This window comes from Anabrus simplex, chromosome 3 (genome assembly GCF_040414725.1).
Source record: "Anabrus simplex isolate iqAnaSimp1 chromosome 3, ASM4041472v1, whole genome shotgun sequence".
NCBI lineage: Eukaryota > Metazoa > Arthropoda > Insecta > Orthoptera > Tettigoniidae > Anabrus > Anabrus simplex.
In genome coordinates this window covers 346,969,593-346,981,710 of record NC_090267.1, presented here as the reverse complement: position 1 = coordinate 346,981,710, position 12,118 = coordinate 346,969,593, and the positions used below count along the sequence as shown (strand labels likewise).

General features: G+C 39.0%; 1 protein-coding gene across 1 annotated transcript in view; it reads left to right on the top strand.

The window, feature by feature from the left end:
- cv-c (crossveinless c) overlaps positions 1-12,118 on the top strand; it is a 399,421-nt gene that overhangs the window by 345,862 nt on the left and 41,441 nt on the right. Inside the window, exons 3-4 of the mRNA XM_067144480.2 lie at positions 3,248-3,390; positions 7,361-7,490. Of these exons, the coding sequence (XP_067000581.1) occupies positions 3,248-3,390; positions 7,361-7,490 (273 nt within the window). The remainder of the gene's footprint in view (positions 1-3,247; positions 3,391-7,360; positions 7,491-12,118) is intronic.

Below are 12,118 nucleotides of genomic sequence, written 5' to 3'. Positions count from 1 at the left end.
TACGGAGGTATGATTCACCCGCTTGGCGCGCCCCATTCTCAATCAGTCAATTTGTCTGTTCAGTTCTATCTAGTGTCTGTTACTTGGTTAGTGTGTAGTCAAATAATAAATTACTTTTGATTGTATAATAACGTCGTACTTCTATTTCATTGTAATACATGTGTCATTATTGTCCCTTTGGTGATAGTTTTATTGTATAGTACTATTATTACCTCACTTATTTTGGTAGACTGTTAACCTTTACGTCTGTATCGAAATTCGCTCTGAGAGCATTAAAAAACTTACCATTTTTTAGCTTTCATTTTCACTTTGGAGAATCTATTTGGTCAAAAGCCACACACACACACACACACACTTATCAAGAGCCATATAACCGCATGCCGTCCGCCTCAGCACTATTAGCTGCCATCCTCGGTGACTAGGATTCGATTCCTGGTACTGCCCGAGATTTAAGAGTAGCAGGAAGGCTGGTATGTTGTTGAAATGGTAGGCTGCACCACCTTAGGATGAGGACACGAGTTTACTTACTGCATGCTCATAGTTACCATAAACTATTATCAAGTATAACTTCAGAATGTGAAAACTAACCTGTTTTATATATTACCGTATATGTTTCGTTTATCCATCTGTGCATTAAACCCTATTAAGGATAATAATAATAATAATAATAATAATAATAATAATAATAATAATAATACATAATAATAATTTGCTTTACGTCCCACTAACTACTTTTACGATTTTCGGAGATGCCGAGATGCCGAAATTTAGTCCCGCAGGAGATCTTTTACGTGCCAGTAAATCTGCCGACACGAAGCTGACGTATTTGAGCACCTTCAAATACCAATGGACTGAGCCAGGATCGAACCTGCGAAATTGGAGTCAGAAGGCCAGCGCCTCAACCTTCTGAGCCACTCAAACCAATAATAATAATAATAATAATAATAATAATAATAATAATAATAATGTTCGACTTAATCCTTTGGTAGGTGATACTTGGGATAAGTGAAAGTTTCTCTAAAAAATAAGTCGGATAATAAAATCTTACAAATAACATTTTTCATGTAAGTGTTTATTCAACTTTGTTACTCCATAAAGAAAACGTATCCTATGTATAATGTTTTCATGAAAACGGTTTAAAAAATATTTTACCTTTTCGTTTACCAGAAAGTTATTCAGGCTTATTCAGGAGGAAATTACAGAAATCTATGCATTTTAAGGAAAAAGAACTTTATTTATGGAAGTATCACTCTTTTAAAATACTTCAGTCCATCTTTTTGATAGTTTTAAAATTTGATCCGCAAAATCTCGACTGGCTTAGGCGTGAAGCAGCCATTCAAGTGCTTTTTGGTAGCTTTGAAAACACAAAATGTTTTTTGTTCAAAATGAACAACGAGTAGCACAGTGTCCTGTTGATATCGTACGGTAAGACATTCGGCCCACCCACTCTGCTCGTTTAACACACTGTATTTGTCCCAAGATATGCGAGGCTGTGTGTTGTCTTGGAACATAAAACAGTTTCAATTAATTAGTTCCAGCATATTCTGCTGGATTTTAATGGCCCAAATCCCACTTACATGAGGCAATAACTTTCCTGTAAAGTGTTCGAGTGTACTTTTTCCAACTCGTTATAGTACTCATCCGAATTTATCAGTTTGTGTGGGAATGGCTCAAAGGTTTTGCCCCTTAATACAAAATAAAAGAAATAGAGTTGCCAAACTACCACGGTTGATCACATTTATTACCTTTTAAAATGACCATTTATTTTATGTTACTTTTGAAAACTACCTCCAAGAATAATATAGATGGTCGATCTGTCTCCACTATCCTAAAATATATTAAATTGCTAAATTCATAGGACTACCCTCAGCGAGTTCTTGAACTTTTATAAACACGAATGAAATATAACTTAGTTTTTGACACAGATAATATTAGAAACTGGCTGATTGAACACTGGTGCGATAATATGTGCACTCTTTGTTTACAATTTATTTGTACTTTAATCCAGACTCCTAATTTTACAGGTTGACGGGCTGAAAAATTAATATATTAACTTTAGCTCTTCAGCTTATCAAGCATGTATGGTAATTGAGTTTGAGTGGGTGATCAGTTAAAACATAATACAACACTAGTTACACAGAAATAAAACAAATTATTAACATCGATTGTTTACATTATAATATTATCGCAACCCGCAATATCCCTGGGAGAAGCAAAAAAAAAAAAGTGACAATGCGAATGAAACCTTTCCCCATGTTTTTGGTTTCTGTATAAAAGGGGATATTTTAAGAAACAATACAATTCAGGGTCCAGAGTTTTATTGCTGGTTGTCTCGAAGAGGCAAATGAATTTGAAGTACATACATATTTTAGAAAGTACCATGTATTTCATCTGAAAACTCCCATAAGCATGGTAACATCATAACAATCGACAGAAAGAAGAAAGTCTGTTTCGTTACCGACCCAGCTGTGAGGCTTGAAGGAGGAAATACCCAAGCAGAAGAGGTCGGTGCCAAAAAGAAGCAGCTCTACTAACGTTGCTTTAAACATCTGGAGGAGAAATAAAACATCCCATTCCGAAATTGGGAGGGGGTTGGATTGCTGTTCGGTGCCCGGCCCGAGGAGTAGTATCCAAATTCTACGTGAACTTCTGCGAGAGTTTTATCTTTGGTGTTTTGGAACTAGAAAAAATTGCCGCCAATATTTGCGTGGACACTCTTCAAATTGTCTATCACTATGTGTATAGTACGACACATTACAAATTAAATAAATGCTTCCACTCGGGATTAGCTGCCTCTGTAGGGGAATTATGAAAAAAATTGAATCAGTAAATAATAAGACATTTTAATTCAAAAGGTTCTTTATATATTGTGTGAAAGTAATTAAGAGAATGTATTTTCGCGGTAATCCCTATGCATGGGCAGCTGTCCATTTTGGATTTTCTCTCTAAGAAACTGACGTGAAATACATGGAAAGGTGAGAGAGATGAAAAAAAAAACCACACCAAAAATGCATTAAACTCACTAAGAAGGTTGTCTTATTTTATTAAACGGTACACCTCAACCTGAATTTTGTATTTCAAAACATTTATCGTTGGAGAAATTTGCAAATTTGTTGCAGTTATATATTTCATACTTACATGACCTCTCTCTATCGGTTTTTAATTTTTTCTAACTAGAGGCTATAATGAAGGTAGTGTATTTATCAAAGGCGATAATCTAACTATTTCTTAATTTTTATGGTTTCAGATCTGCAATTCCCGATTGACGTGAGTGGGGTCCAAAAGGACCATCCGTTCCTTGATCCTGACTCCTTGCAGTCGCTGTTCCGCAGACTGCATGCTCTCAACAGGTGCGCCAAGATGAAGGTCGACAATCTACCAAAGAGCAAAGTAAGTCTACTTACTCCTTAAAATGTAAAACATTTGTCAAGACGATAGATTATAGAGAAGTTTCACAAAATTTAGTGCATGTGATCACAAAGCTATACAAATAGTTCAGTTTTAATTAGGCGTGTGGATCGACTGTAGAACGTCGGCCTCCGTATCACAAGAAAGCGGTTTTAGACCTGGCTGGAGCAGTTCGATTTTTGAAGGTCAAAAAGAAGGTCCATTTGCCACCCCTGGTCGTACGATGACAGCATGTAAACGATCTCTGGTGATACATTCGATGTTAACCCGAAAAAATAAACAGCAGTAGGTCGCATAATACAGTTTCAAGAGTTCAGATTACTGTAGCATCTTGTGAGACGTCGATTTTTGACAACCAGGCAGCCTAAAGAGCGACAAATCAAAAATGAAAAAGTGTCATCATCTGTTCCTTTAAAATAATATCAAGGCTTGTGCAACAAATTTATTACTGATTAGTATAAAATCAGATTTCTTGATGTATTTTTGGCCAGAAATATGTTCATCAGTAGTAGTTACAGTATTCGTAACTCTATCACATGAACCGTTAACTGCATTAATTTATTTCAACTTATAAATCTCATTTTGATGCCTGCTGTCATTTCTTGATGGATACAGTACTTTTGCATCCATCTCTTGGCACAGGCCAGAGCAAAGTGTAGCTTCCACTGAAGTCCCAGTCTCATCCATGGCTGTGGCAATATGGAAGCTGCTGGGGTATGTGTGGTGCTGATTAATGACATTCAGAGCACAACCAGTGTGTCTGAGTGTCATGAAAGGTGTTGCTCATAGGGTTAGTTGTGCTACAATAGGTTCCAGTGAGGAAAGCAATGGCAAACTACCTCACTCCTCATCTTGCCTAGTACGCCTCATTTTGGTACTGCCATTGGTTTTGTGATTTCCCTATAACTGCATAGTCTTTGGTGATGCTATTTGAGGATCCAACCAGCCTCTGGGCTGATGACCTAACAGACAGACAAATCTCATTTTGTCCCGTATTGGCATCAACTCAACTAAGATTAGGTCGAAGGAAGAATTCCACGTTCCAATACTTATGTTTTGTGATTACACAGACTAGCAATAAAAATATTCCAGCTTATTAAAAAAGTACACGTTTCGTTCCTGATTTGGAACTTCTTCAGACCTTGATATTGCGCGCGCGTGTGTGTCGTTTTTTAGCTGAAAATGTTTCAAATCAGGAACGAAACATGTACTTTTAAATTATTTAACTAGATTTTAAGCTGGAATATGTTTTATGATTACACAGACTAGCAATAAAAAGCAAATAAGTATTGGAAGGTAGGATTCTTCCTTCAATCTAACCTTAGTTATTTCTTTCGCAGTACATTCTGAGACATTTTTTCCATATTTCTCTTTGCACAGCTGCTGTCTTTCTGTTCATTTTGTTCATGCCATGATCAATATCAGTGTTCTGTTTCATTTCAGATTAGTTACCATTTTCTGGCACCGTATACATTTTAGAGTTACACACTTCACTGCGCTGCACTTCCAAATAGTTTTGCCGCTATCTGACTTGTACCTTTTTAATGACTAACCATCCAGTCTCGTTATAACATTTCCTCCTTCCGAGAAGCACTTATATGATTTTCCCTGACAGACAGACGAACTTGGCAAGTGAACGCATATCACATAGATAGCGTAACTTTCGGCGCGCGCGACCCGCATCAGATACAAGCAAACAAGAAACGCTGTTCCGGAATAGATGAAACGTTAAGTCAGCGTAGAAAGTTTGGAACATACCCGACATAATAACTACACCCCAATTTAACAAGCAGGCACTAAGGTACCGTCAACTGAGGTGACTATGGTCAAAAACTAGTACTAACATACTAAAGACATATTTGGGGAAAAGTTCACGCGTTTATCACATCACAACAGAGAATTATTTCTGTAAACGAGGAAAAAAACTCCGTCAAGTTTCGAAAATGTATGCTTAAATAGATCTCTCATTACTTTAAAGTAGTTTTTTGACCGCAGTCGCTTACTTGACGGTAATAATAATATTGACATCATAACATTTTGATGGAATTTACATATACGATTACTGGACCCGAAATCTTTTCGGTGGAATTTACGAACTCCGTCAGATACTCCATGTGTATACCATCCTTTGGGATTTTGAACATGTCTAAGAATACAGCGCTGTAGAGATGGAACTAACGATGAGGGGAGACTGTGTTATATAACGTTAACACGTTTTATGTATATCTTTGTATGCCCCCTTCAAGCAAGGAGTTAGTTTGTATATGCTCCTTTCTTTTAATTTCAGTGAATTCAAATTCTATCATAAATTTGATTTATTTATTCCTTTATGATATTTCCACTACAGTACACCATTTACTAAATCGAGTTCCTGTTATTTTATTTCAGTGTCCTTTGGATATATTTTGAAGTACTGTATGTATTCTCTTTTACTGCACTTCAGTTAATCCCCCTGTTGTACTGAATTGCCCACCCGACTCCGCTCAGATTAGAGTTATATACGAGCAGCCGGTGTACTAGCCGCTTGATGTCCGTTTTGCAGAGGGACCGTACTGCCTGTCTGCGACTCACGTAGCATCACGTAAGACAGTGGTACCAAATGACGTGTCACTTTCGAAGTTGGGGCCTCTAGCCCGTTGTGCAAGGAATGAATATACATAGCTGTACGTCCCTGGAGGCCCTGAAATCATTATAAACGCTACAAATTACACTGGTGATGGTGACATTTGTTTGAAGAGGAAGTACAGCTGGGCAACTATCCTCTCTTAACACTAACCAGTGCAATGAATGGGAGAGTTCCGAACCATCGAAGAACGAAGGCATCGGCAAAAAGAAGAGAAGTACCACGAAGGGCGTAGAAGTGAAAAAATACTTCTTCGACCTTTCAAACGTAATACTGTAGGAGTCCAAAGAGAACAAGAGCTAACCAAGGGAGGCCGGGTAGAAAAGATGAAAGTGAGGAACCTGGCGCAGGTCAACAATGGAAGTCTCAGCTAAATGTCTTTTCACGAGAGTTTAATCCTGATGTAAACATGGTATGTCCTCGCCTCCGCTAAAGAAAGAGTTGTGATTCGCTAAGCGTTTAGTACCGACCTCCACCCCGTCAACGTGTCGTGTTCGAACGTACAGGGCTGCGCATCGCATACGACAACAGTGCGAAGATCTGAACTTCTGAAAAAACCACTAAACCTGGAATCTGTTCACTTAGTTTATTGAACACATTCACAATGGTCACTTCTGAGCGATTTTCCTCTTTTGTGCTTCGCTACACGCGATGATCCTACCTCTTGCTCCATTTCTTTCACTATGAATACCAAAGACTTTAATGATGAATACTGACACTGACTGCTGCTGCAAGATGCAACACCTTATCTCCACTACGAGAAGACTTCCTGTATTACACCACGCCTTGTGCCTTCATTTCTCGTTCTTTAATCACTATTTTATAAAATAAAATTATATCTCGGTATATATGACTACCATATTTTAGTATGATTACGTACTCTCTAAACTCTTTAAATGTAATAAAATGAATGCGACGTATTACTTTTCTTCCAGCTCGCAGACAGTCGAGTGAGTGCGACGGTTACTTCTCCATGTGGAAAGGCAACGTGCTCCGCCTATTTGTTTACATCAGGATTAAACTCTCGTGAAAAGCGGTATAGGGGCCCTGTGATCGTGAGCACACGCTCCCAAGTTGAGAGTCTCTGGGGTTTATCCCTTTGAGTCGCCACCCACTGGGGGATAACAGTGCACTGCAGCTTGTTGTCTCAAAATCAAACATGGTACTTGCTGAGACATAAATAACTGCCCGTCAACGATGGTCATTAAGTGAACTAATAAAATGAGAACGTGTGTTACATTGTCTGCTACAAATTAATCTATTCATTTTTAAAATATTTCTCTCACGATACCTCGATATTTGTTTACTGAAGTATGTCTTAATTTTCAGGGCGATGATTCCGATGAGGATGACAACTGTGCTCTCAGCGAGAACTGGACTTTCCAGCCCGAATCGCGGCGCTGGTCACGGGTGTGTGATGTCACGGCACAACATGCGGAGCGCTTGCAAGCACTAACCGGTGAGTAACTAACAGTAAGTGCAGGAAGCATGAGTGATATATTACCAGCTGTTTTGTACCACATTTATGATAAAATCAAGCGATATTTCATGTCAAACTGCATGCAGTTCAAAAAATTACCTTTGTACCATATCTATCAGGAGCGATGGCTCGGCATGGGAATCTCTTAGGTGTTGCCGGTTCGAAAATTATACAGTCGAGAAAAGGATAAAGTTCTTTCGAACATTCTACTAACGTTTGAGGGGAGGGGAGAGGAGAGGGTAACTTTTTCCAAATACAATATTCAGTGTTAGAATCATGGTTGTTGCACCATCAGAGGAAAAACAAGTAACATTTTCTTTTTTAAACACTCCAATGTTAAACCATATTTCATCGCTCTAAAAATGCGCTTGTAATATACGAGGCAGTTTTGCTTTCGAATTCTATAAGGTGTAAGAACCTAGTGTGACAAGAGTTATTGCAATCCATATATATTTTAAAACAAATAACTAATGTTTCTTTGTTGCTTAATGTTTCAGATTAATCTATAAGAATGCTCTTCGTTCGTTTTCTACTATGTAGGTCGCACATTTTTGAGCGCATGTTTCTGGCTATATGATAAGTTATATTGGTACGAGAGACGTTAGGTTGTACTTTTGTTTTCAATTTGCTTTACGTCGCACCGACACAGATCGTCCTATGGCGACGATGGGATAGGAAAGGGCTAGGAGTGGGAAGGAAATGACCGTGGCGTTAATTAAGGTACATTTACCTGGTATGAAAATGGGAAACCACGGAAAATAATCTTCAGGGATGCTGACAATGGGGTTCGAACCCACTATCTCCCGAATGCCAGCTCACTGCTGCGCGACTTTAACCGCTCGGCCACTTGCTCGGTAGTTGTAAAATTCTCCCCATATTTAAGCCAGTACCTAAGTATTTGAAGATTGGTAATCAATAAGCGTATCAGTGTAAGGTCGATGATTTTTAGAAATTTTATATGCAGTTCCGAAATGTTTTTGCCATGATCTCAATCTTTGCAGTTTGAAAAGACCTGCCTCGAATGACTTAAAATTTTCTTCTAAAATTCGCGATGCAGCCAGATGAACCTTGCTTTATGTTATCTAACTAATATTCTGAGCATTTTATCACTAAAAAAATAAGAAACTAAATGATTCTCGTTGCTGCTGTCAGAACTTCACGAAAAATGTGATTAACACAAATCAGGTTTTCACTTTCGGATATTTCATCATTCTGAACTCTACCAGCACTTTTATCTTTAACTCATCACTCTGCACTTCACAACAACTTTTACTCTTCTTCGTTGTTGACAAAGATATTTAATTTCGTTCACAGAAAACAATAATAAAGAAACACAGGACACCATTCAGCTCACACTGCCCCTTCATTTTATTACATTGCCTTACTGTACATCCAACGGTCGCGTCGCGGCGGTAACGCACTAGTCGCTACACACTTCGTGAATTCACACTTCACAGTTTCCCTTCACTCTCGCTGGGCCTCCTGTCAAGTATGTTAGGTATAGGTCACGCGATCAGCCGGTTGCCAATAAGAGCAATGACCTTCGGATACATTGGGGTCGGATAATACTGCTTCAGGATACCATAGAAAAGAATTCAAAATAACAGATTTTTAATTATTATGTACGTTTTGTGATATTGTTAAAGAATCGCCATAAAGCTTAGTTCCTATTTCATCATGCTTAATCAATAATGTTTCAGTGCCTGCCATGTCTGGTGCGTACTACCTGAACGCTTTTTTAAATTTTAAGTTCCGGTGTTGAAGGTTAAATTATAGGAAAGTGTCGGTACTTAGTACACCAGAGGTGGTTATTGTTTTAAGAGGAAGTATACAACTTGGCAACCATCCTCTGTTGACGCAACTAAGAGAAGGGAAATGGAAGTGGCCCGACCTTCAAAAAATGAAGGTACTGGCGAGAAAGACAAGGGTCACAAACGGCGTGAAAATAACTCTCTAGAGCATAGACCTCGTAAATTAATACCGTCGTCGTAAGAGAACAAAACTTGACCAAGGAAGGTTAGATAGTGAAGAGGGAGGCATACGTGGAAGCAATTCAGTAATTAGGAGTCTTACATTTTCGTGCCTATCCTTTCTTTTATCGATTTAATTTCGTATGGCTATTTCTAGCCGAGTGCAGCCCTTGTAAGGCAGACCCTCCGACGAGGGTGGGCGGCATCTGCCATGTGTAGGTAACTGCGTGTAATTGTGGTGGAGGATAGTGTTATGTGTGGTGTGTGAGTTGCAGGGATGTTGGGGACAGCACAAACACCCAGCCCCCGGGCCATTGGAATTAACCAATGAAGGTTAAAATCCCCGACCCGGGACCCTCTGAACCGAAGGCCAGTACGCTGACCATTCAGCCAACGAGTCGGACTCTTTTATCGATATCTTCATTCTTCGACGTTTCTGACCTCCTGTTCTTCCCCATGTGACCAGAGTTGTAGATTATCACTCGCTGACGAGTGTATGTGGGTTCTTAGCTGGTTGTAGAGTCCTAACTTGGTACAACAAACTCTTCTACATTGGTGGCACACATTCAAAATCCAATTGCAAAGGATTGTTTTCCTCGGAAGTGGCCGCTCTTGATCGTTTGTCCTGACCATTCAGCCAAGGTGTCGAACAGGAGGAATGGTTATTATATTTTCCTTAAAACAAGAATGTCAAATCATTTCGTCGCTCTGTGCTCTCCGTCACGTTGCACAGTTCAGAATAGTTTGTAAAGTAATACAAATAAAATAAACCGAGCGGATTGGATGCGCGTGTTAACGCGCTTTGGCTATGAAGCCAAGCTCTGCATTCGGAAGGCGAGTGGGTTCGAGCCCTACCGTCGGCTGTCCTGAAAATGATTTTATGTGGTTTCCCATTTTCACTTCCAGGCAAATGCACAACCGATTCCTTCCACCTCCACGCTAAGGAGCCGGACCATATTTTCATGAATCTTTATATCTAGGCTAAGGAAGGTTTTCGTTGCGCAGTAGGATATATTTTGTTTCCAATAACGAATATGAAACATATATTATAAGAAGACACGGAATATGAAATTCTAAATATCTCACTAAATATGGCTTATAGAAAAATATTATATTAAAACAAAAATTAGACCTTAATTTGCAACTACTTTTATCCTCTTCAAATTTTGAAGGGTGCAGGTTTTCTTGATCAGTTCCTAGGCTCAGTGATATGGCCAAGATCGCTGAATAGGACCGATCAAGTCTAGCGGTCCTAGATCAAGTCCTACTGCACCAATTGCGTGAAAATAGCTTTGAATCTTCGTGAATTTAATCGCGGCAATTCTCCTCCCTCGGTTTTGGGATCAGAATATCGTATTTCTTGATCAGGAATTAAGAATGCACTGCGGGGAAGAGACCTGGGACTCATGGAGCTGGCCTCCTGTTCCCAAGAAATCGATATCATGTTCATATTCCAGGTATAATCTCGTGTGTTCCTTATATCATCGTTTCTCTTTTCTTGGTAGGCGTATTCCTGTGTGTGGGCGAGTTCACGTTCTTCATGTCTGACCTTGAAGATAGCGATAAGCCTGTTTCCCCACGAGCCTAAAGCAACGTGCAGATTGAAATCTTGCCTTGAAAACCTCGGTCACGAAACTACTGTGCAAAACCTGGAAGTTCCAGACTAGACGCTATCTCCTTTCATCTTCATAACAATTAACGCAGTTTTCTACTTATATTTCACTTGTACATTTCCTGCACCAGGGGCGTAACGCTGGGGCTTGCAGGCGGGCCCGGGCCATTAGGGGACCCCGCAGGCTCCTTGCAGAAAAAAAAAAAAAAAAATCTAGCCTGTCACTCTGCACGGAAATAAGGGCAGTTTTGAAGAATCACTCGAAATAGTGATTTGCTTTCCACAGTTTTTACGTAGAGGAATTGCCACTTGGTTGCACCTAGCAGCAGTTTATCATACTGAGCTGAGTGTAACACAGCGCAGCTGTAAATAAATGCTTCCCCTTGCCATCTCTCGCAACACCGCGACACGCTGCTCACAAAAGACCTGCATGAAATTATTGAAAAATAATGCCAACAATGAAAATTGATACCAAAATATCAAATTTTAGTTAGAAAATATACTTTGTTCACGTGTAGTGCACCTGAAATCGTATTATGCGCAAATTTTGCTGAACATTTAACTTTTATCACACATTTATTAGACAGCGTGTATAATGCCAATAAAAAGTCGATCACTCAGTCAACTTGGTTTCGAACGAGCTCTCTCTGCGTGAATTTAATGACAGACTAGGCTTATCAGTTGTGCGGTTTGATATTTTTCAAACTTTACTTCAACAGTTATTTTTTAATTTTGTTCTGTTTTGTTATTGTTCTTTTTTTGTAATTGAATAAATCCTTATAACCGAGACTTCGTTATCGATTACAGAGTATCTGTAGTTACTGAACGATGAAACCAATTAAGTACGAATATCTAACTGGTTCATGGTTGGCAGCTCAGCAGCTTAGCCGTTATACCACGGAGGCAGTCATATAAAACCTATTAAACATTATTTTTAATGATCTTACGATAACGAATAATCCCTTTGTTTATATAACTTGACAGTATATTGCATTACTTCTCTCTGTTGTAATTAAATTTATATT